Source organism: Heteronotia binoei, chromosome 1 (assembly GCF_032191835.1).
Source record: "Heteronotia binoei isolate CCM8104 ecotype False Entrance Well chromosome 1, APGP_CSIRO_Hbin_v1, whole genome shotgun sequence".
NCBI classification, from domain to species: domain Eukaryota; kingdom Metazoa; phylum Chordata; class Lepidosauria; order Squamata; family Gekkonidae; genus Heteronotia; species Heteronotia binoei.
This window is the reverse complement of record NC_083223.1, coordinates 157,296,866-157,321,453: the sequence shown is the minus strand read 5'-3', so window position 1 is coordinate 157,321,453 and position 24,588 is coordinate 157,296,866. Positions and strand designations below refer to the sequence as shown.

Here is a 24,588-nt window from a genome sequence, read left to right as displayed (position 1 = left end):
TCCGAGGTCGGGGCCAATCCTGCGGATTACCCATATGTGTGATTGCACAGATGACCACTCGAAGATCACCAGTTACAGGTAAGAAACCTGTCCTTCCTTGGCAGCTGCTTGCCCCTGCACCATTGAGGCTTCAGTGGTGACAGAGTGCACAGCCAGCCCTCTCCTGCGCCAAGGATCTGGTGGTGGATGGGCTCATCTTTGGAGGTGCCCACAGGACCATCTAGCAGGTGAACTCCTTTTACCAAGCTTCAGAGGCCTCAGCAAGTAACAGTGTCAATAGGATGCTTTCCCCAAACTCCATCCAGCTTTGCAGCTGCAGGTATGGTTGAAGTAAGTAATAGGAGGGACAGCTTTGCATTCAGTGTTTCTCGGGAAGGAGGGGGAGACTCTTCCTACCCTTTTCCTCCTACCATTCTAAACAGGGCATCTCTTCATGCAGAAGGTATGCTCCTGTATCACCCAGCAAGCAGTTAAAGACATACAACACACACTGAGGGATAAAGGGCAAAAAAAGAGGCACCACAGAAGATGGGATGAAATTTCCTCTTTCCCCTTCTCCTCCTCTTGTTACTTCTCTGTCTAGAAAGAGGAACAGGAAATGTGTCCACTCCCACAGGCATCATTCATCAGAGAAGTTTGGTTCTTACTCTCCTGATCCTAGGTACAGATGTCCCAGAAGCATTTCTAGGCTCCTTAAATCATGGTGTTGCAAATCAGACCAGGCTCAGATATTGTGCCCTCTATTCAGAGCCATAACATTCTAATTTTGCCTCTTGCCTGGTTAGCTTCTGAAAGAGAGGATGGATATGCTGTGCCTCAGGATACTTTGAACAGGTGCCGTTCCAATTTTTTTGCCAGCCATTTTCAACACCTTCCACCATCCCTTTCCCTGACTTCTTTGTTGAGTAAATTGGCCTCCCTAGAGGAAGGGACAGACCTTTCCTCCATTGCCAAACAATGAAGGTTCTCAAGGTCTCCCTTGTGGATGCAGCACTAGCCAGTCTCATCTCTGTCACTATCCTTCCTAGGGATGGAGACAGCACCCTTAAAGACTCTAGTGATAGGCAGAGTGAGTTTTTCCTCAAGAAGGCATACAAAGTCTTTGCCCTTGCCATCAGGACTAGTTCTGCCTCCTTGGTCTTTGTCAGAGCATCCCTTCTGTGGGATGTTGTTACAGGAACCTCTTGCCAAACATGTTAGGCTCAGAAAGAATCTGCTAAAGATCAAAAGGCTTCTGAATTCTCTGAAGGCAGCCTGAACGGCTAACATCCAAGTCCCATCCATCACAGTAGGTTCCTCAGGTTTGTGTACATCTCTCACCACTTTCAATACAAAGCCCTCCCATTTGGCATCTCTTCTCCCCCCCCTTCCCCCCCAGTCTTCACTAAGCTATGATCACCTTGGTTGCTCATCTCAGGACCTGTCTGAAGTTGCAGGCTCCAGGCTCACAGCATGTTAGTGAACCAGCATATGCGCAGGCTGTCTCCCAGACAATCCATATTGCACCTGGGCAGAACCATTAGCACCACTTCTCCCTTCTTTTCCCTCCCATGAGAATGTCACATCATTCTCCAAGAAAATGTTGCCCCGCTTGTACAGGGAACACTGGCAGATCTGATGCTCCTGGCCGCAATACTAGGCCTCATGGTAGTCTGCCTAGTCATGTTCCTATCTTCACTTCCAACCACTCCAGTAGTCCTTGCTTTCTCATAAGGACCATATCCTGCATCACAAGCACAACAGAAACTGACTGCTTCTTTTGTGCACTGGTCCTTCTGTTGGTGGTTCAGGGACACCCTTATGAAGGGACATTACTTTTGCAGAGCCATCCAGAGTGGAGATTACCATAGATGTCAGTCTTCTTGGCTGGGGAGTCCACTGCCATCAACAAGTCACTCAGGGAAGTGGAACAACTCAGAAGTGGGCCACAACATCAGTTAGAGCTGAGAATGATCTGAATGGTTCTTCTCGCCTTCCAGCATCAGATTTCTGGGGCCTTATGCTTGTCTTCTCAACATAAGAGCAAAGGCCCTATCAGGGAGGATGAGACTGCAGTCCTTACACCAAGAGGGTGCTCAACTCCTCCACTGTGCAGAAAGTCACCTCTTCTCTCTTTGAGCCAGGACCTTCCAAGTATATGCAACCTGAAGACTTTTGTTATGGCGAGCAGAATGTTTGTTTCTGAAATTCACTTTGTTTAAGAAGAAGACGACAACATTGGATTTATATTCCACCCTCCACTCAAGAGTCTCAGAGCAGCTCACAATCTCCTTTATCTCCCTCCCCCATAACAGACACCCTGTGAGGTGGGTGGGGCTGAGAGGACTCTCACAGCAGTTGCTCTTTCAAGGACAACCTCTGCCAGAGCTATGGCTGACCCAAGGCCATGCCAGCAGGTGCAAGTGGAGGAGTGGGGAATCAAACCTGGTTCTCCCAGATAAGAGTCCACACACTTAACCACTACACCAAACTGGCTCTCTAGATGATGATGTTTAGATGATGATGAAGAAGACCACAGATTTGTACCCTGCCCTTTTCTCTGAATCAGAGCCTCAGAGTGGCTTACAATCTCCTTTATCTCCTTCCCCCACAACAGACACTCTGTGAGGTGGGTGGGGCTGAGAGCTCTCCGAGAAGCTGCCCTTTCAAGGACAACTCCTACAAGAGCTATAGCTAACCCAAGACCTTCCAGCAGCTGCAAGTGGAGGAGTGGGGAATCAAACCCAGTTCTCCCAGATAAGAGTCCACGCACATAACCGCTACACCAAACTGGCTCTGGATGATATAGCCATCTTCCTCTCTTTTCTCTTCCAAAAGAAGTTCTCTTTGATTTCTCTTTGTAGACTTCCATGCACTCTTTTATAACAGTGCTTGCACAGTTTTGGAATGGTTTTGTTGTTACACATTTCAGGGTGCTCTTGCCAGAAGGGTAGGAGAGTTTGGGAAGACAATGTCTGTCTCTTGAGCATCTGCAGAATGGAATTCTATAATTTTTGTAGAACTTCCATTCTTGCCTTTCCTCTCTTTGAATTTCTCTTTTGATCAAAACAGAATTTATTAGAAACAGACTCCAGATTCTCCAAAAGAGGAAAAGAAATGGATTGTTAAATTTCAAGGAGAAAGTTTCTCTTAACAGTGCTAGTGACAAGCCACTGAAATGGAGGGAGCCAGCATGATGTAGTGGTTAAGAGCTTTAATCTAGAGAACTGGGTTTGATTCTTCCCTACTCCACTTGAAGCTAAACTGGATGACCTTGGGTCAGTCACAACTCTTCCAGCCCCCGCCCCCCCTCCAATAAACCTAGCTCACTGCATAATGCTAAAAAGAAGCTAGAGCTTCAGGCTGCAAGACAATCCTAAGATCTCCTGGATATATTATACACAATGCCATATAATAATTACTTTTTTATTTTTTTAAATGGGGGGAGAGGGTTACACAATAAGTAACTTATGACCTCTGATAATTACTCTTGGGATCTTGATGCTTATGTTTTTTATATCCTTCAGGTCTTAAACATAAAGTTATCTATTGTACAAGCTTATTTTATGGGGTATTTTTTGGCTCTGTGCAATAACTTATTGCTTCATTTTAGATTTCAGGTCTGGAGCGCTGTAATTTATATCTTGCAGTGTTGTCAGAGCTGTTGAGCTTCTGCTCAGTCAGTGGCTGGATAAAGAAAGTGTCTTTCTGTGGTTTCATTTCCTCTCTGATCAGTGCCTCCCTCTGCAATTTACAAGAGATGAACAGTGAAAAGGTAATTTTGCAAGTCCTAAAAAAAGAGTTCAGTCATAATACCTATTCATGACTTGCATTTTTTTACACACTAATCCTTCAAAAGTTGCATATATGAAGCACTGAGTCAAATGTAGTATGTCTTTAAATGGGGGGTCAGGATTCAAAGACATATGAAGCAAATTCCACAAGGATTTATTTTTCTCTGCCAGTAGACTCAATGCCTCTGCAAACTAGTTTTGTTAGGATGGGAACTTTTTTTTAAAGTCTGTGATATAGCTTGGTGGTTAACAGTTTGAATAAAATAAGCCAAAAGCTTTGTTAGGCTAAAATATGCATTTTGAATCTCAGCTAGGACACATACCTACATAAATAGGTAGGAAGAAAATAGTAACATCACACAAAATTGCTGAATTAAAATTGCTGTAGTAATAGAGTTTTATGTTTAATGTAAAAGTTAGAAAACATATCTGTGAAACATTGTTAGAATGGTTGAGTACTCTTAGTGTTGAACAATGCACATGGTGATTTCCCAGATTCTCCATTACATCTTTTTGTGTGAGTTGGCCACAACCTTGCTTATGTAGTGCAGGCCTACATAAAATGTTGTGCAGGATCTTTGCAAGAAGAGGGGGTATTCTTTTCCATAGCTGTGTCAGCATCTCTGTGAAGAAGAAAGTAGAAACAGCCAGAACATCTAAAAGACTGTGGAGAATACATTGTTGGTTGATCTTGGCTTGGTGGGTAGGGGTAGCAAACTGTGAACACCTCTCTCTGTCTCTCTTTCTCTCTCCCTCTGCATATATGCATGTGTAAATTATATAGATATAAGTTAAGCTGCTACTAGTAGCACAAACATTGTGCTAGTTTTCAAGCATGGACTGTGAATTTCAATAAGTCATTGCAATGTGATTTTTAAAAGAAGAGCTCCTTTTTGTTTTATTTTTGTATCTACATGAAGAGCAGCTTTCCAGACTAGATCTGCTGCTTCCCACCTCTGTCAAGCCCAAAGCTCCATGCTTTCCTTTGATTTAGATATCTAATCTTTCAGTATACCAGCTCAATGTGTAGCTCTTCATTAATGGTAAATGCTATTGTCTCTCCCCAATTGTCTCGGATGAGCTATTGTCTCAGCTCATCAAAGCTGCCTGGTTTGATTTCATGCTGGGGATCGGGAGAAGATTTCAGTTGCACCCAACTTACTCTTCAGTGTTGACCTTTCAACAAAGGTGCTTGTGAGTGCAGGTGTTTCCTGCTTTCTCTCCATGCCCTTAAAAAAGCTGATGCTGAAGGTTGCAGAACAAAAACCACAGGGTCTGAGAGTCCACATTTATACTTACCTTGGCACAAGAGCAAGATGGGGGTTCCTCCTCCATACTGCTGCCTTGAGTCATGTGGCTTTTTGACCATTTATTTATTTATGTATTTATTTTGTTCTTATATCCCGCCCGTTCCTGCAAAGCAGGCTTAGGGTGGATTACATCAGATATCATCAGTTAAAATGGTTAAAAACAAATTACAGTTTCAATATAAACCAGATAAAAATACAAACAAGACTTAAAACCAAATTTAAAACTAAACTTAAATGTGGTCATGTGGCCACCAGCATTCACTTTCTAGAGGTATCAGGACTTCCTGGGAGAAGGGGGAGGCGGGAGTGTTCCTTGTTAATGACGGTCTTCATCTGGAGCTTCATTGGGCACAACTCACTGTGGGACACTCTGAAACTTTGAATCTTATGTAATGTGTAAACATAATTCTCCATAAGCAGACCTTTTAATCTGTATTTGAACTGGTAAAAATATGTGTATAAATATTATTTTTGCTTTTTCATATTTTGTTAGGGAATGTTGAATTAGGTTTTCTTCATGAAAACTGTTTTTATATCTTCACTTTCAGGAAGTAAAACTTGGAGAACAGATTCAGAAGGTGGTGAGCATGGCATCACTAAGTGTGGTTTGCGAAATAATTCATCAGAAGCCAGCTCTTCAGTTTCAATCTCTGCCAGCAGTTGAAACTTTGAAAACAGTAATTTCCTGTTTAGAGCTTAACCATGTATTAAAGAAACCCTTCAGTATGGAAAAAAAAAGGTACATGATCACTTTCATTAATTCAGTTTTGTGATCCTAAGCATAGTTAGTTGGAAATATGTTCCAAGTAAATGTCTGTGGGTTTGTGCTGTTGAAGTATCTTCCAGTTCCTATTAATTTTAATGGGACTTGATTTCTAACTGGATTTTTGAATAGTGTGTACTTTTCCTTTGGAATACTATACAGTGACTTATCCCCCCTTTGAAAAAGAAAATCTTTGTGATGAACTAAAAATAGTGTATATTTAATTTTTACAGTTCCCTGGAGGAGCTATCATCTCATCAAGGGTGGGGGAAAATCATAGCACGGTATATATATGATCAATGGGTTTGTCTTCATTTTACTCTCAACTATCAAAACTCTTCTAAAGATGAAGATCTGGAACAATTTATATTTGATGTTCAGAAGCATACAAGGTGTCTACAATCTGCACTGGAAGCACTAACAATTCTTCCTTCTGATCATGTTTTACCCGTGTTTCATTGCATGAAAATACTTGTTCCCAAGGTAAAGGATTGAAAGCAATGTATGGCTTTATTAATAGCCCCCCCCCAAACCCCAACTAAATATTTCCTCTTTTTTTTCCCTTTAGCTACTGGAATCTTCTGAATCTCTATGCATAGAGGCTTTTGATCTGGCATGGAAAATTATATCTTCTCTTAGTAACACACAGCTAATATTTTGGCCTAATTTAAAAGTTTTTGTACAGTTTGTATTTAATCCTGAAATTCTTTTTGCTGCTGCAAAGAACAAGAGCAAAGCATACATGAAAATAAAAGAGGTAACTGTTTAAAACAGATGGAGTTAGGTCCAGTAGTAGAACTCACAGAAGAAATTGGTGAGGTTGGATCTTTTCTTGCTCTCCCTTTTCCAAAGCAACCTATTGTTTGTTCTGAAAAGAGCCTCAAGAAAATGCACTACTAAATGGGGGTGCTACAAGGATAAGAAGAAATTAGGTACAAGCAGTAGTACTCACTCCATGGCTCACAGAAAGTCACATTTGCAATTGCTAACAACCAAAAGAGCCATATGGCCCTGTGCACTATCCCAAACACACACATATAATACAGCACACACATATAATGATGTGAGATATAACTATTAATATTAAATATCTAACTATAATTTTAAATCGCCAGAGGTAAGTTAACCTTTGCACATGTCTTCCTTCCCACTGTTCAGCCTTAGCCATCCCCTGGGTATATGTAGTAAGGGGAAGGGCTTCCTTCTCTGTCTTCTCACTGTCTCCTCAGCATGAGGCGCAACTGGTCAGATGAGAGAGTGAGATTGCCAAGGTACCCAAAGAAGAGCCAGATTGCTGTGGAGAAAGAGAATAAAACTGCCACCACCGTGTTGTATCTAGCTTGGTCTTTTCTTGATGGTTGGTTTCATTATCCCTTTTATGCAGACAGTTTGCTCTCCCCCAGCAGTTCCTCATATGCTGGGATGAGAGTGCAGAAGTTGCATAGAGGGTGGATGGTTCTTGGAGAGACAAGAAGGGCACTTTATTTTCATCCATAGTATGGGACCAGCAGGTCAGGGAAGCTCACAGTTTACTCTTCCTCCCATTCCTCTGGCAGCAGCTTTTAAGTTGGGAACCTGCCAACTACAAGCCCTACTAGGCAATCACCTTGCTTGCTTTCTTGGGACAGGGGGCAGGTACCACACTGGGGAATTGTGCTCAAAGAACCACATATGGCTCCTGAGCCGCTGAGTATCGCTGCTCTACAGATATGAACCACTAATGGAATATGGAGAAAGAAACTATTTTGCCTGATTTCCTCTTGTTGCTGTAGTGCCTTGTATTGTGGTGCATTTTCTTTGGGGATGCTCTTTTGACCCTCCAAGAGGCTTTTCAGGGCAAACAACAGTTTGGGGGACAGACGAAAAGATCCACTCCAACTTCATCCATAAACCTTTCCACTGGATATGGCTCATGATTTCTTAGTTTATGATCATTGTGTTGGTTTGAAATCACTCTTCTACTTAACTAACTTTATGATATAATTTAAAGCTTTAATAGGTAACATCCCCATGTTGATTTAATGGAAAGGAATGTTCTTGGTCTTTTTCCAGTCTCAGATATAGAATATCCTTTTAAGTCCTTTATGTAGGAATAGCTGCTAGGCCTGTGGACATTTTCTTAATGCTGCCTTTGGTTGGAAAAGTGAAACTAGCAGCTTATCTATCTCCACCTTCACAATAAAATATATGTATGCACTTGTAAACGATGTAGGCTTTTGGTTTACTTCAGATCTAGATAAAGCAAGGATCATTATACACATGAGAAAATATTTTAAAAATGCTGCTCAAACACACGACACAAAACTTTTATGTTGTCCCACCAACACAAAGGAAGCTCAATCTAGCAATTGAAGTAAAACTTGCTTGTTTTTAACAAGGGGCTAAAATAGGTGACTAAGTTGAATGTGACCTGGTGTCACAAGCAGGGGACCAGGGCTTCTATGGGCTGCCACCACTATGGTATGGGTCTGTCTGGGAGGGCCTAGGGCATCCACCCAACCCCTTTGCTTTCCTTCTTAGCAAATGCCTTCCTCCATGACCAAAGGAGTGTGAGGACCCAGGCAGTATAACAATAATAAATTTACTGTAAGTGCTCAAGAAGCAGCAAGTGGGTTTTAATTGTTAGTGCAACAGTGAAAAGGGGGGAAACAGTAAAGGTGATACAAAGAACATAAAAGCCCTGATGTGACTTACTACATGTTCAGTCCTTCTGATTTCATACTAACACACCCCTCTTGGAATGAGGGAACCTTCCTGCTGCAGCCTCTCTCCAGCTCTGCCTTTCCAGAGAGAATACCCCTCTTCCTCTAGCTAGGCCTCTTATCCTTTCCTCCAGGGTCTCACCCCTCTATTCTCCATTGGCAAGTTTTCTTTCCAGAACTGCCCACCCAATCAGAGGAATGGCAAACAAGCTATAACCGTGAATCAGTAACAAACAACAATATGAGAAATTAATTCAATATCTATTTGAGATAATAATAAATACCAATTACAATATCAAAAGTCTAAATGCAAAATTCATTAATCCATTCATCAATAAAGCAATATTATTCACAGTTTAGTCCACAATCTATATGATTTCCAGTAACTTCAAGCAGGTGCTGATATCTTCTCATATACTTCACAAATTGAATGAAGTTTTAAAGTGCTCATGCTTGTCCTATGAAATCCAATAAAAGTGCTCACAGATTCCTTATTCCATTTCCAAACATAGCATACAACATGGATATATTGTATTGGATTTTATAGGACAAACATGAGAACTTTAAAACTTCATTTAATTTGTGAAGTATATGAGAAGATCAGCGCTTTCTTGAAGTTACTGGAAATCACATGGATTGTAGACTGAACAGCGAATGATATGATTTATTGATGAATGAACTTTACATTTAGACTTTTGATACTGGACTTGAAATTGCTATTACTGTCTCAAATAGATATTGAAATAATTTCTCATATTATTGTTCATTAATTATTCATGGTTATAGCTTGTTTGCCATTCAACTGTTCAGTAGATCTCTACGTTATGCTCAGTCAGAAGGGATCTTGGGAGATGTTGACTTGGTTACTACTCTAACACTGGCTTCCCTGGAGCCTGTAGGTCGCACCAGGCCTAGGATCACAACACCTGGATAGCCCAGGCACACTCAGTCTCATCAGATCTTGGAAGCTAAGCAGGGCCAACTCTGGCAAGTACTTGGATGGGAGACTTCCTTGGAATACCAGGAGTTGGAAGGCAGGGGCAGGCTTTGTTCAGCCACCTCTGAATGTTCTCCAGTAGGGGTCAGTCACCAGAGGTTACTATGACTTTCAGGTGCACACACATACTCATATGCATATAGACAAATACAAAAATACTATCCCTTCCCCCCAAAAAAACTTGAATATTTGAAATTTTTAGTTGTGATTTTCATGGGATACATGATAGCTTTTCTCCCCACTCTTTCAGCTCATGTTTTGGATGATTGAAATGTCCTCTACAAAGACTGGAGTTTTTAATATACTGTTAAGTTATTGCTGTCAAACTTGGATGTTTCCTACTTATGATAATGCAAGTGCTATAGAAAATGCTTTCTCAAATGCTGGCAATTACAGTGAACTTCTTGTAGAAGCCTGTTTGTTTGGAACTGTTTTCAGGCGTGATCAAAGGTAAAAAGAATTTAAAAACTATTCCATTTTGAGTTATATATAGACTGTCTTTGCTTTGTGTTTGTAATGGCTGGATAGCATAAGAGATTATTAAGAAACAATATTGGAGTTCATTTAATATCTTTAATTTGTAATTGTTTTTCTTCTTTTAAATACAAATTAATACCAAGACTCAATCAGGAGGTGTGTGCTTTTGTGGAAAATCTTGGCAGTGAATGTGCAGCAAATGTTGTTATAGAAAGGTCAGTATTTAGAATTTGGGTTTGTAACATTTAACTGTAGCTGCTTGTTTTTTTTGTATACTGTTTAGTGTTAAATCCTCCCCTTTGCATGTTTTTTTCCTGTTAGACAATGACTGTAAATGTTTTGCAAATATATGATTCAATATTGATCTTCTTCAAATCCTTTCATTGAGAGAAACATGTTGCAAGGTGTTCTTCTGAAGCATGATTTTTTGAATTATGCTTTGGAGTGTATGTGAATGTTAAGTTGATAGGATCTCATAATGGGAGAAAAAGGTAAATAAGTGCTGTTGTAAACTTCCTGAGCAAACAGAACAGTACTAGATCCTCAGTTTCTGAGGAAGACCAATGCTAAATCACATATTTATAAAACGCTGCTCCTATATTTCACATTGAAATATTTTGCTTCAGTCCTGAAGAGAAGAAAGTGTGTTATTTCATTCATGATGGTAGTGCATTACTATAGAAGTACTAACTTTCCCCAAGCACACTATTACCATAGTGTATTAAAATCTGCTCTTCATTATATTAAGTCTCCTAAACAAATGTAGATAGAATGCTATCACTCATTTTTATTATTAATTTGCAAAAGAATAGTAAATCTATCCAAGATCCTACTTAAAACAAATGATCTATTTGAACAATCTCTTTGAAGCATAAACAGCTTCAAGAGCAGACTGGATAAACATATGGAACAGAGGTCCATCAGTGGCTATTAGCCACAAGGTATAGATGGAACTCTCTGTCTGGGGCAAGTGATACTCTGTATTCCTGGTGCTGGGGGGGTGGGGGGTGGGGATAACAATGGGAGGGCTTTTAGTGTCCTGGCCTCAATGGTGGACCTCCTGATGGCACCTTTTTTTGTGTGTGTGACAAAGTGTTGGATTGGATGGGCCATTGGCCTGATCCAACATAGCTTCTCTTATGTTCTTAATTTGATCATTTATTTTCTCCTCTTCTGTCTGAATCTGGATTTTATCTACCAATAGGGCTTTCCATGATTAATGACTCTCTCTAATATATTCATTGCACAGTTATAAATGTGATCCTGATAAGGCATGTTTTACTAGCTGCTTATAAAAGCAGCAAGGGTAATACTTTCTCTTGTATTTCAAGTGTGCCATCTCTTCTGACTGTTTCTGAAAGGAGAGGAATATTTCATCAAATAAGAGATGGCCCAGTTTCTTAGGCTTGCTGAGAATAAAGAATGCATTTGTAGATGCGTTTCATGATACAGTTTCTAGTAAAGAAAAAAATGTTTGATTAATCTTCAGCGCTATACTGAGTATTGCAGAAAACCTAATGGATTCTCATATGTCACTATTATAATGTCTTACAGTACAAACAGAGATGACCATTATGTGAGAGTATGTGCCATCAAATTCCTTTGCTTGCTGGATGAAACAAATACATTGCACAAGAAATTTATAGAAGATTTTTTCATGAGCCTACTTGATAAAGTAAGACCATTTGTGGTGCATTGTGAGTACTATACATCTAAGCTTTGCTTTGGCTACAGGCTACCCAACTCACCCCTCTTCATTCAGTTGTCCCAGTTGACAGTGGGAGCCTGATAGTCCCAGTCACGTGGCAACTGCATTCCTGGATTTGGGGGGCAGGGGGTGCCCTTTATTTCTTAGATTGTTTTGCTATAATTGGAGTTCTGAAAGTGGGTGGGATCATTGTAATTCAGAGTTTGTTGTTGGCTGCCCTTTTTCAAATGAAAAGGTTTTCTGTTGTAGGATCAGGAGGACTGGTAAGCACCTGTACTTTCCTTAGTGTGTGATTTCATATCCCTAAAAGATTTTGTTCTTCCCAGGAGGTGTAGCTCCACCTCCTAAGGCAGCCATTTGAGGGTTGAGTTTGCCTTCTATGGTAGCCATTTTATGATGGAATTCACTACTCTTAAAATTCTAAAAGTGTCCTCATACTCAAAGAGCATGGGGACCTCTGTGCTAGAGCCACTACACTCCCTCATTTTCAGTGATGAACAATTTAGCCACTGTTTTATTTTCCAACCAGCCTTTACCCCCATTTGCCATAAAAATTGGTTTTAAAACATTAAGTAGAATAGAGAAATCAGTGTCTTACATGACCATAATCTGCTCAGTGGTTGTTTTGAAAGCTTGTATATCGTTCGCGAAGCCAAGCAGAGATATCGTGTCACCAGTATATTGGTACAGAAGACCATATTATTTGACCAAAGTTGGAGTCAATTTTGTCATCCAATATATTCCATATCAGTGTTCATGTTCTCCACAGGGTGAACTGATGTCCAAATCAAAAATTCGCTATTATGTGAACTCCTTACAACACAGAATTAAAAATCGACTCTGGCAGACGGTGCTAGTCCTTTTACCAAAACTTCATGAGGTATTATTGTACATAGAATACTTCCTCATTACTTTTGACTAGTGGTACTCAAACAGATACGTTATCATAGAGCAGAGATTTGAATCTTTCCTTCATGTAGAAATCAGTCAGTAGCTATTCCACCAATGTACTCTGATATGTTTATATTTTGCTGTTACATTGGATGAAAACGCATTGAATGGAGAGGAAATTTTATATTTATATCTGTACTTTTAATATACCTTGCATTGGGTGGGAGGGTAATGCTTCAGCTTTGTACTCACTGAACTATTATTAGGAACAAAGCATCTTGAAAAGCTGTATAAATTCTAAGTGTGCATGTATATAAAATGAATGTGCTTGCAAAGTACAACTGATTTAATTCTTGCTACTTTCTTTAGAATATTTTGACAAGAACTGTTGATAAGATTCTTCAGGCTGGCTATAGCAACAATCAAGCATCTGTAAAGTATTTAATAGAGTGGACCATCATCTGGATTCTCCACAAATGTCCTCATTTTTTCCAAAAATTTTGGGATTGCTTTAGTTATGTAAGAATTTAGAAGTTCAGTTCAATGTATCATTTGAATGCAAATGTGGTGAATTATTTTACAGAACAAGTTTTTGTTCACTCATAAATCCCCTCCAAGATCATTGGTTCTCAAGTAGTGCAGCTGTATTGATTCTAGTGCTTATGTGAATTTCTGTAGCTTATGTGTGCTCTTCTGCATTCAGAATATCTATACTAAATACTCAGGTTCTGTGCTGCCTTCATTTCAGGCTTAATACAACTTCTAGTGCTAATTTATTAACATTTTCCATCTCATGTTCTTTTTATCTTCACTTACATTCTTCTCTGTCCCCATGTATGTGCTTTTTGCCATGCTACTGTCAAATTTTCTAGAACAGCCTGTCTCCACTTTCCGCTAATTCTCTTGAAGACCATCCTCCTCATTTAGCAGGGCCTTTCCTGAGGTACCCTAGCTTCTGCTTACCTGCTGTTTTGCCTTCTCACCTTCTGTCCTTTTCCTCCATCAAGGTTTGATGTAAACCTTGTGTTCTGTTCAGTGTTTGGCATGCGATTGGAACTTAGCAAAAAAAATGAATTCTGAAGGATGATTACATGGAATGCAGCAGAACATAGATTCCATGTAATTCCTAGTATGTTGTCAGAAAACTAAGGAAAGCATTGAATTCCTTAAACGAGTTCCCAACATTTGAGCCATGTTCCCAACAGCTAGAAAATGGAAAATAAAATAGCTTAAATGTAATACTGGCCTGACATCCAGCCATCAAATGGCAGTCCAAACAGTTTTTGGAAGCACAGTCTTTAAGAAGCACTGGCTTTAAGGAGGTTTGCAGGGAAGAAGAGTTTGGAGCTTTAGAGACAGCCACTGAGATGTGCCTCTCTATATCCTTGCCATTTGAGCACAGTGGTATTGTAAAAGGATGCTCAAGATACATCTCAGTACACAAAATGATAGTGGTAGGACATAAGCTCTAATGCAGGGGTATTGAACTCATTTGTTAGGAGGGTTAGACACAAATGGGACTTTGTAAACTGGGCCATGTGTGTCATAAGATGTAATGTGAGCTAGCGGAAATGTAAACTTTATAAGGGACACAGGCAAACACAATTAAAGATATTATTTTTAACCCAAAATACAAACATGCTTAAAACTCTTGAAATATTTTGTTTAAAATGGAAAGGTGGGAGAATACTGAGGTTTGGCAATGTAGTTTTTAAAATAAAACATTGAGAAAAAGCACAAGGATCACAGCAGAAACTGAAAATATAAAATGCTCTGAGCCTGGGAAAACAATGAAATGGCATTGCAAGCTTCTCCCCCCACCCCCTCAGTTTGGCAGTGGCTCTCCAGCATAATATCCTTCTTTGGCTGTGGGTTCTCAAGTTAGAGTGCTCACTAGTCACCAGTTCCTAAGTCCAGTGAGCAGAGATAAGCTGGCTCAGAGCATCAACTCTTTATTTGCAAGGACACAATTCTAGGAAGCATAAGCTTCAGCCAGGCTGAAACAGCACAAAGTTGCAAAGAAACCGTGGAATGGATTTTCCATTAAGGTCTATCTGGACACAGATACCTTAATGGAAAGTCCACTCCACATTTTCTTTGCAGCTTTGTTTCCTGCTACAGCCAGACAAGGCAGAAAGAGCAAGGAACTTTGGCAGCCTTGGAGCATCAAAGGGAGAGGACAGGAGGGGGAGGGGGGAGAAAAGAGCCCGGTGGACCTCATAAAGCCCCGGATGGGCTAGTTCTGGCCCATGGGCCAGATATTTGACACCCTGCTCTAGTGGGTTGATGCTCTAATGTGCATTTGGGACATTCATATGTAAGGTCTGGTCAGGATCAGCAGAATGAACTGTGCTCCAAAGAAAGCTAGTGCAGACCCTACAGCACTATATACTCTTTTGGGTCCATCCCCATCAGGAGATGGCGCTCTGGAGAGTAGCTTTGACCTATAACAATTTTCCAAGATAGCCACACAGTTTTATAGAAAACTGATATTGCTAAGCCCAGGTCTGGAAGAAAAAATTACTACTGAGTTACATGCATTGAGAAATCTTAGTACTGATAATATAACTTTTTTTAGGATGAAGACTGGCTTAAAACTAGCATTTGTACATTTTTATCAGTGCTATCACACTTGGATACAATTCTTCAGAATATTTCTGAGAAAGTAAGTGCTTCTTCTTAAAAACTAGATTGAGTATAGGGGATTTTTAAAAATCCTGTGGAACATGCTTTTGAATAGGCTTTTTCACAGAAAAACTTCTCAGAGTTATCTTTTCGTATGTATTACTGCTGTGTTGTATCATGTCAAAGATTGTTGTAGACAAATGTTATAATATAAATTGGAAAGTGTTTGGGAAAATAAATCTGATCTCTTGGTATAGAATTTCTCAGTACACAAACTTTTTATGCATCATTCAGAGCCTAGTATTTGCCTCTCTATATCATTGCCATTTGAGTACAGTGGTATTGTAAAAGGATGCTCAAGATACATCTTAGTACACAAAATGATAGTCTGGAAAACTCCGCTAGTCACTTGTCACTGAAAATATGGTTGAAGTTTAAAGTCGCTCATTTAGGAATTGGATGAATAAAATGTATCTGATTTTGCTTCTGTGTAAAGATTCTTGGTTGTGAACTAATGGATGTTTTCTTCTCTAGATACCAGTTTTGAAGAAGGCCCTGACTGTTGTTTTGCAGTGGTGTTTTCATCACAATTTTAGTGTTCGACTTTATGCTTTAGTTGCTCTTAAGAAAATCTGGGGAATGTGCAAAGAGTTGCGTGTGGATGATTTTGAAACTTTAACTCCAGTCATTGAAAGTAGTCTCCATCAAGCAGAAACCATGAATGGAACAGGGTTAGTACATATTTTATGTTGTGCTGTTTTTCTTTGCATTGCTCATTGTCATCAATCTAATAATGTAAAGACCACTTTTGTATGTGTTGTTTCTACTCAATAAATATTTAGTTATTTGTATAATTGTGGTATTCTGATTAAATTAGAACATTCAGAAGAGAGTCAAATTGAGTACTAATCCAGAAAGTGAAATTCTTAATTAAAATGTGGTCGAAGTTTTCACTTTTAATTAATCTTTTAAATATAAATTTTATATAAACATATCTGCAACATTTGTTTTGGATGTGCAATCCTGTAATATTATCAACTTTCTGTTTACAGCATCCTTTACATTTTGATAATGTGTATTGATATGTCTACTTCTTGGCCTTATCCCCTGTGCATCAGTCAGTTGCATAGCTGCAGTGTTATCACAGTATACCCGCACTGGTAGTTTACACTTCATTTCCAGGGTCATATTCTTTTGCATGGCTTGCTGCCAAGTGACTCTTTCAGGCTTAGGCACAGATAATATTGCCTCATAGCTCTGTGGTTCCTTAATGAAAACATGGTTCACAGAGTTATTTTGATAACCAAATCTCTCTGGTAGTATTCCTTTAGTACTACGTGCTGACCTCCTCGGTCCTTCAGTACTCTGCACACTCCCAGACACACTTGGAGATCTCATCTCTTGTTTTATGGTAGTGCTTTCACCTCCCACTGTCATTTTTAATGTAACAGGCAGCCTTCAAGGCTTCTGCCCAGTAACTTACTGGTAAATCAGCATCTTTAAGCATTGAATGCATTATGTTTTGCAGCACACCACCTCTTGGGGTGTTGCTGTCTTGGCTATCCTATGCTTAATGCCTTGGGTATGTAGCCAGTGTTTAAATGCTGTAGACATGAATTCACCGCCCATGTCAGTCTGTGTAGCACACAGACTTCCTAGCTGATTTTTCACTCTCCTGTTCCAATATTTGATAGTGTTGCATACTTCTAACTTTTGCTTTAACACAAATACCCACGAAAATCTTGAATAATTGTCTGTCAGTAACAATGCAAATTTGTTGTTTGAGTTACTTTTAGCAAATAGCCCTATAACATCAGCATGAACTAATTCTAGGGGCTTGTCACTCTTTCACTTCTCTGTGCTACCGGGAATGCCTGTGGCTTAGCATGTTTACACACTTCACAGTCTAAATATTTACACAATTCTTTACACAATTCTTCCCCACAATTGCCAGTGTCTTATTAATTGCATGAAAGCTAGCATGCCCTAACCGTCTATGCAATAGGTGCACACAGTGGAGGTACATTTAACACAGTTTTGGCTGTTATAGCATTCGTGTCTAACACATAAACGTTGTTCTGTAATTTAGCCATTCTCAGCTCTTCACCCCCTCTGCATATTTTACAAGTCTTATCAGTGAATGTCACCGTAAATCCTGCCTTGTCAAGCACAGACACACTCAACAAGTTGTTCTCCAGAGCTGGTACACATAAAACATCAGCAAATGTGTGATGCAAGGTGGGGAAAGTCACACTTCCCTGCCAAAGTACCCTTGAATTGCTGCCATCAGCCAAGCTGACATTTTGCCGTCAGGGTGACTATTTTGCAGCACCTGTTCATCCTTGCAAAAAATCTGCGACGCTCCGGAGTCAATAATTCACACTCCTGACGAAGCAGCGTTGTCAGTCACCACAAGGGATGCATTGAAATAGCTCTCAGCTCCTGCAGACTGGCCTCCACGCTTCCGTCTGGCTCTCCCCTCTGGACACTCACGCCTCAGATGTTTTGCTGAGCCACAACGAAAACACTTTTTCACTCTCAGGGCAACCTCTGACTCTGTTCCAAGTCGATTCCCGGCTGACGCTTCCCTGCTGGTCTCCTCCATCGCTGTCTCCCCCAGTCTGGTATGCTGACAAGCTGATAAACTACCAGACTCTTGCAGATGACGTTCTTCCTCGAGTAGACGCCCCGTAACATACTCCAACGTTAGTTTGCTGGCCTCAACTGTCTCTAGCGCTGTCACGAGCATGTTAAACTCTGCTGACAGCGAGCTCAGGATGAGATAGACCTTATCTTCATCTGATACTGTTTTTCCCCTCTCTGCCAACTCATTGCGGCACTGAGCCAGAGTATTAAGATGTACTCTAACGGACTCCCCCGGCTTCATCACAGTTCTGTAAAGCCGCCAGGTAATTGCAATAAGTGAACTGGCTGTTACTTGTACATACACTGCTCTCAGACAGTCCCAAGCAGCTTTTGACGTGTGCTTACCGGTCAGGTGGATTAACTGGTCGTCTCCCACACTCAGGACTATAGTTGCTAACGCCTTTTCACCCTTGACAGTGTCCTCCTCAGTCAGCCGGTCTGGAGGCGTCTTGACCACAGTCCACAAACCTTTGCGTTTGAGATAATGCTCCATGCGGAGAGCCCACACACTGTAATTAGTAGAGGTGAGCTTTCCCACAATCTGAGCTGTTGCAATTAGAGCCATGATGAAAACCTTCAGCACCGCTGTTCCAAGCCTCTCCGAGCAAGTCTACACTCCCGCACACCAACCACGGCAGCAGACGTCCGCTTTGGCTTGACACTCCACAGCAGGCCAACCTCACCAAACACCGCAGACAGGTCTGACTGGGCCCATAACCCTGTTGATGTATAAGTTAGCAGATTTGTGACTGTCTTCGTTTGCCACTGCCCGTCCACTCCGATGAGCAATAGTTTAACACAGCCAACACCACACTGTGTTCTTAAACTATATACAAGGTTTTATTTTACATATATACAGACTCTCCATCATAATGCTCCGCCAATCAATCATAGAATAGTAAGAGGATAGTTCATTATTATACAGTTGCTGCTAATTGCTGCACCAATGAGAAGACAGTGCTGAGTCACTCTGCACTTCTCACCTGATTACATCATTCTACTGGCTAGAACCAGTTCTCCTCTGCCAGATCTTCCTGAGTCATCTATCTGTCAGTAGCTGTCAGATCAGTAGCAATGCCTCATGTCTTACCAGCATTATTTCTTATGCCAACAGTCTCTCTATTGAAACTGTATGGGAGTTCTTCCTATACTAGATGTTCCTGCGCTAGTAAAAAAATTCTTAATTTTCAGTATCGTGTATTTTTTCAATCACTCTTTTGTGCTTGCTTTTTGGAAACTATAACAAATTATGATTTAAAAAGTAAATGTGGTTAGTTACTGACTTTGCAATTTCATTTGTAAAGGTTTATTGAAGGTTCTTTTTAGGCAAGCATGTTATTGCCATTTTTTCTCACCTGCAGGAATGCCAAAAAGAATTGGCAGCGCATCCAAAAACACTTCTTTTTTGAAAACTTTCATCCACTTAAGGATTACTGTCTTGAGGTAAATATGCAGTTTTTTTTTTAAATGCTCCTTCTAGATTTGCAACCTGATTCTTGATTTTTTTTTTAAAGAGCCAATGTGATGGAGGTGATAGTGAGCTGAACTTGGTGCAGGGAAACCTTGAGATCCCTGTTTGGCAAAGCATCCTTGGACCAATCACTGGCAGTATTCAGGCATTTCATCAAGCTGATAGAATGTGTACAAAGCCAACCTGTTTCTGACCTGTGGATGAATCCCTCATCCTGAAGGAATCCTAGTTATGAAAGCCCATAACATATACTTAACCAGAATTTATTTATCCCCTGCCAAACAACTGAATCCAAGCTTAGATTCCTAGGGATGCATGGTGGGGCGGGAGGGCTATGCAGCTCATTAACATTTGTACATGGGGTGAGTAAATGGGGTTAATTTTAAACCAAGATTCCTTCATACTCTATATGTGAGGGGAAGAGAAAGGAACAAGGTGCATTTTTAATACCGATGGAATTTTTAAAAATCCTATTTTGCAGACAATATTTTACACCCTACCACGTCTTTCAGAAATTGCTGAAGAAGAATGGATATCTCTCAATAAGTTTACAGCATTCACAGACATTCCTTTGAGTGCAACATTTCCATGTGCCTGTTCTCATACTGAGCTCCTTGATCTAAAGCCCAATGACTGGTCTCAACAAGATATAGGTAAACTATAAAAAGACTAATTTTAATCTTAGTTAAATAACTAGTGTTAGCTATCAACTATTAAGGACTTAATTTGAATATACTGGGATATTCAGGACAACATTTCCTGCCTTCAAATTATTATTTTATATAAAATATTTCTAGTTCCCTTCTCCCTCAATAGGTCCTCAATCAGCATACAATAAAAAAAATTAAAATCAAATTAAATATTCTGTCTCAGGTTTGAAATCAGCTGAGCAAGATAATCAAAGGCAATGGTCAGATGTTCAAAAAAAGATTATTCCTTGGAAGAACAGTACTCTTGATTTGGATCTAGAGCTTGTATTTCAAGATCGGGCTACTAAACTTTGTAAATCAAACAGTAGACTGATTGTAGTGTCTTCACTCATTGATAAACCCACCAATTTGGGAGGTAAGTTTCATTATTTTAAACCACTAGCATTTATTTTACATTTTTATAATTATATACTAACAAATCTGTTTTTGTATTCACTCTAGAAATATTGTAAGAATTTCAGATGGAAATAATTTCTTTTTTATGATCAAGCAGGAGCACAGAAGGGAAGCATTTTCCTTTTCCTTCTCCCCTGTGTGTTAATTACTATGCATTAGTTAGTAGCATAGCCACTTGGAGTAATGCATTGTTGGCAGGATTGTGTTGTAAGATGTGCCTACTAAGATTTTAGACATTCATAAAGTGGAAATTAGAGCTTTCTGCTTTGGCACTTGTGTGTAACCTTATGTGTGAACATGTTTTGAATCTCTTCATCCCTCCCTTCTGTGGTAGATTCTGTGCAGAGTCTTCAGTTGATGAAACAGATTTGTTAGTTGACAATGTTTTGTTTATTTGTAGGCTTGTGTCGTACATGTGAAATATTTGGGGTGTCAGCTCTAATTGTTGGCAGTCTTCATTACATAAATGACAAACAGTTTCAATATCTCAGTGTTTCTGCGGAACAGTGGCTTTCCCTACTTGAGGTGGGTAAAAAACTCCTCATTTCTGTATCACATAGATTTAGTTGCTATGCAGAACTCAGAGGTGTGACTTTGGTTCTCATGAACTGCAATTACAGATTTCATGTTACTGTTAAGATCTTATGCATTTGTTTGCTAACTTCATGACATTTTGCTTTGAATGAGAGCCCAAGTTTATTATTGTTGTTTTATATAAGTATGCCCTTTTATTGAAACTCATGGTGTATTACAGGCATGATTTAAAAACTTTTCAGTCAATCAGTAAATGCATTATAACATGTTAGTAAACGGATTACAAGATATGGTAATAATAAAATCTAGTAGCAAAGATTCCTAGTAAAACAAAATGCAGTTTGGCTGGGATTGTAGAACAGGGAAAAACAAGAACACCCCATGTAAACACTTCTGTTTAAGGGAACAAGACAGTGTAGCAAAGACTTTATCCCTAGTAAGTCATCTACTTAGCTGAACCATTAAACTGCAGCTTTGTTCCTTCTACAAAAATGCCATCCTGAACAGTTCTCTGGGGGCTTTCATAATATGTTTAGGCCGACCCAAGGCTTTTTTTGAGCAGAACGCACAGGAACACAGTTCCAGCTGGCTTGGTGTCAGGAAGTGTGGCCTAATATGCAAATGTATTCCTGCTGCAGAAAAAGCCTTGTGTGAAACAATGGTGACATCAGGGGTGTGATCTAATATGCAAATGAGTTCTTGTTGGGCTTTTCTTACCAAAAAAATCCTCTGGGCAGACCATTCCATATAACAAATGTGCATGAATGAGAGTTGCTCATTTTTCGTGGTTGCAGGGTGGCTCCTTCAAAAAGCTTTGCTCAGGTTGCTGAATACCACTGCACCTCAGTGATTTCACTGTGTACCAGTCTCCTCCCTCCATTATGAAAGTAATTTTTGTGACAATTTATCTTAGGGAGTATAACAGTGTTGGTTTTTATTTCAAAGTCAAGTTCTGTATAGATAATATATTTCTGTGTAAATATCCACATATTCATATGAGATCTACAATTTACATGTATAAATTAATCCACAGGGTACCCCTGAAATCCCATTTTTAAAAAGTTTTATTGAAATAGCAGCTGCAGTCTCACACTCAGAACTGTGCTCAATATGTAATGCTGTCTTCTTGCTTAGGTGGCTCTGGAAATAGGGTTAGAAAAATCTTGAAGAATAGGTCTTTGCTATTTTGCTTTATTTAACTATCATGACCATCTACAACATTTTATCTTTCATCCTGCCTCAGAATATCACTTTCTAGGTGGCAAACAGTGAGAAGATAGCCATTTTCTTCATAGCTTAATTGTGGGCTATGAAGAGGCATTTGGTTGGTTACTGATGTTGGACTAGATGGATCCTTGGTCTGATCAAAATGGTGTATGTTACATTCCTGTTGAACAGAATGTGATATGTACAAATGGTATATCTTGACAGCCTGACCATTAATCAGTTCACATAATATTAGCCTTTAGATTGATTTAATAATCTGACATGACAAGATTTGACACACATTTTTATAACATAGAAGATTTTATAATGCAAATCTTGCTGGGATTTTTTTAAATGTGCAGGTAAAGCCATTTCAACTTACTAATTATTTGGATCAGAAGAAAACTGAAGGTTACACTATTATAGGTGTGGAACAAACAGCTAAAAGTTGTGATCTAACAGAGTATTGTTTTCCAGAGAAATCCCTGCTGTTGTTAGGGTAAGCAAAACCAGATTCTTCCCTCTCCCCCAACAAAAACTCCTTGCCTTCTGATTTTTTTTTAAAGCTTCCTCTGGTTGATGTTGGCTCTTTTCGTGTAACGATCCCCCAACCCATCTCCCTGCTATTTGAGGGCCCCATGCTTCATCTTTTGTGGCCTTAAATGGAGAAAGCAAGTTCACCATTATTAGTCTTCTCCCTTCAACTTTAAAAAGTACCTGAAGGTCAGTGATTCCTCACAGTTTGATATATTAGCATTGAATGGAGTTTTCAGGGACTAAGGCAGGAACACAACTTCAGGGATCCATGCTCCATATTAGTTGTGGAAGAGGTTATGGAGATGGCAGATAAAATGTAACTAACGTAGTAATTTCCCTCCCTGGTTTGAAGACCACCTCTTGCAATACCAGGGATGTTGCAAGAGCATATTTTAAAATAAACCGCTAGCCTCAGTCTTTTATTGTTTCTGTTCACATGTCAGTTTACACAGTTAATCTAATGTAAGATGCCAGTGTGGTAAGATTTTGACCAAGCAGGGTTGTTTACAAACCTCTGAGATCTGACCTTTAACATTTATCTGTTCATTACCACTTCCTGTAAGTCATTTGCCACTACTCAAAATGCCCTTCTTACTTCCCATATAGACATTGGGGTACATTCTCCTGTATCAGTACTACATAAATAAGCATAAACCAGGGGTAGCCAGCTTGCTTAACATAATAGTCACATAGAATAAACATCAGATGTTTGAGAGCTGCAAGACAGGCAGGCAAATAGATGGGGAGAGGAAGGTGAAAACAACCTTAAATGCATTCTCCAAGCTGCTGGCTGGCTTGCCTTGGAGAAGTAGTTTAAAGAAGACTGCAGATTTATACCCCGCCTTTCTCTCTGAAACAGAGACTCATAGCAGCTTACAATCTCAGATATCTTCTCCCCCCACAACAGATATCCTGTGAGGTGGGTGGGGCTGAGAAGGCTCTCACAGCAGCTGCCCTTTCAAGGACAACTTCTGCAATACCTATGGCTGACCCAAGGCCATTCCAGCTGTAAGTGGAGGAGTGGGGAATCAAACCTGGTTCTTCCAGATAAGAGTCCGCACACTTAACCACTACACCAAACTGGCTCTCAAATACCTTCTCCAAGCTGGCCAAAAGGATGGGTGGGGGCTTCAAGAGCCACATGTAGCTCCCAGCCACAGTTTGGCTACCCCTTGCATTGACATTTTGAACCCATAAGCAAATCACTGCTGTAAATTAAACTAAGAAATCAGATCACCTAGTGCTGAAAGCATAAAAGATTGCTCTTAAAAAGCTCTCTGCCCAATGGTGAAGGATGTTTAAGAGTTTTAAACAGTCATTTTCAAAGCCAGACAGGGCAGGTATTCTTTGAATTCTGTTAACCAGAACAAAGGAACAGGTCTAGGAATTTGCCCCAATGCAATACTCTCCTCAAAAGAAAAGTTTTGAAACAAAATTATCAAAGATTTCAGGTTTTCACGGCTGGTAACATCATTAGGGTTTGTAGAATCTTTAGGGCTCAAGTGCCGTGTTCTACTGGAGAAAGTTTTCCTTCCAGACGTTTCGTTCTCAGCTGCGGAGAACATCCTCAGTGAAGATGATGATGATATTGGATTTATATCTCGCCCTCCACTCCGAAGAGTCTCAGAGCGGCTCACAATCTCCTTTTCCTTCCTCCCCCACAACAGACACCCTGTGAGGTAGGTGGGGCTGGAGAGGGCTCTCACAGCAGCTGCCCTTTCAAGGACAACCTCTGCCAGAGCTATGGCTGACCCAAGGCCATGCCAGCAGGTGCAAGTGGAGGAGTGGGGAATCAAACCCGGTTCTCCCAGATAAGAGTCGACACAATTAACCACTACACCA

General features: G+C 40.1%; 1 protein-coding gene across 3 annotated transcripts in view; it reads left to right on the top strand.

Moving 5' to 3' along the window:
• The window catches only part of TARBP1 (TAR (HIV-1) RNA binding protein 1), a 58,977-nt gene that overhangs the window by 33,840 nt on the left and 549 nt on the right, over positions 1–24,588 (top strand). For 2 of the 3 annotated variants that reach the window (XM_060243019.1, XM_060243014.1), the window contains exons 14-29: positions 3,593–3,754; positions 5,632–5,822; positions 6,080–6,329; positions 6,415–6,603; positions 9,796–9,995; positions 10,166–10,237; positions 11,577–11,712; positions 12,500–12,610; positions 12,991–13,140; positions 15,200–15,286; positions 15,781–15,977; positions 19,254–19,335; positions 19,845–20,016; positions 20,237–20,428; positions 20,870–20,994; positions 22,572–22,708. In XM_060243019.1, the coding sequence (XP_060099002.1) occupies positions 3,593–3,754; positions 5,632–5,822; positions 6,080–6,329; positions 6,415–6,603; positions 9,796–9,995; positions 10,166–10,237; positions 11,577–11,712; positions 12,500–12,610; positions 12,991–13,140; positions 15,200–15,286; positions 15,781–15,977; positions 19,254–19,335; positions 19,845–20,016; positions 20,237–20,428; positions 20,870–20,994; positions 22,572–22,708 (2,453 nt within the window). The remainder of the gene's footprint in view (positions 1–3,592; positions 3,755–5,631; positions 5,823–6,079; positions 6,330–6,414; positions 6,604–9,795; positions 9,996–10,165; positions 10,238–11,576; positions 11,713–12,499; positions 12,611–12,990; positions 13,141–15,199; positions 15,287–15,780; positions 15,978–19,253; positions 19,336–19,844; positions 20,017–20,236; positions 20,429–20,869; positions 20,995–22,571; positions 22,709–24,588) is intronic. The other variant, XM_060243023.1, reaches the window with a different exon arrangement.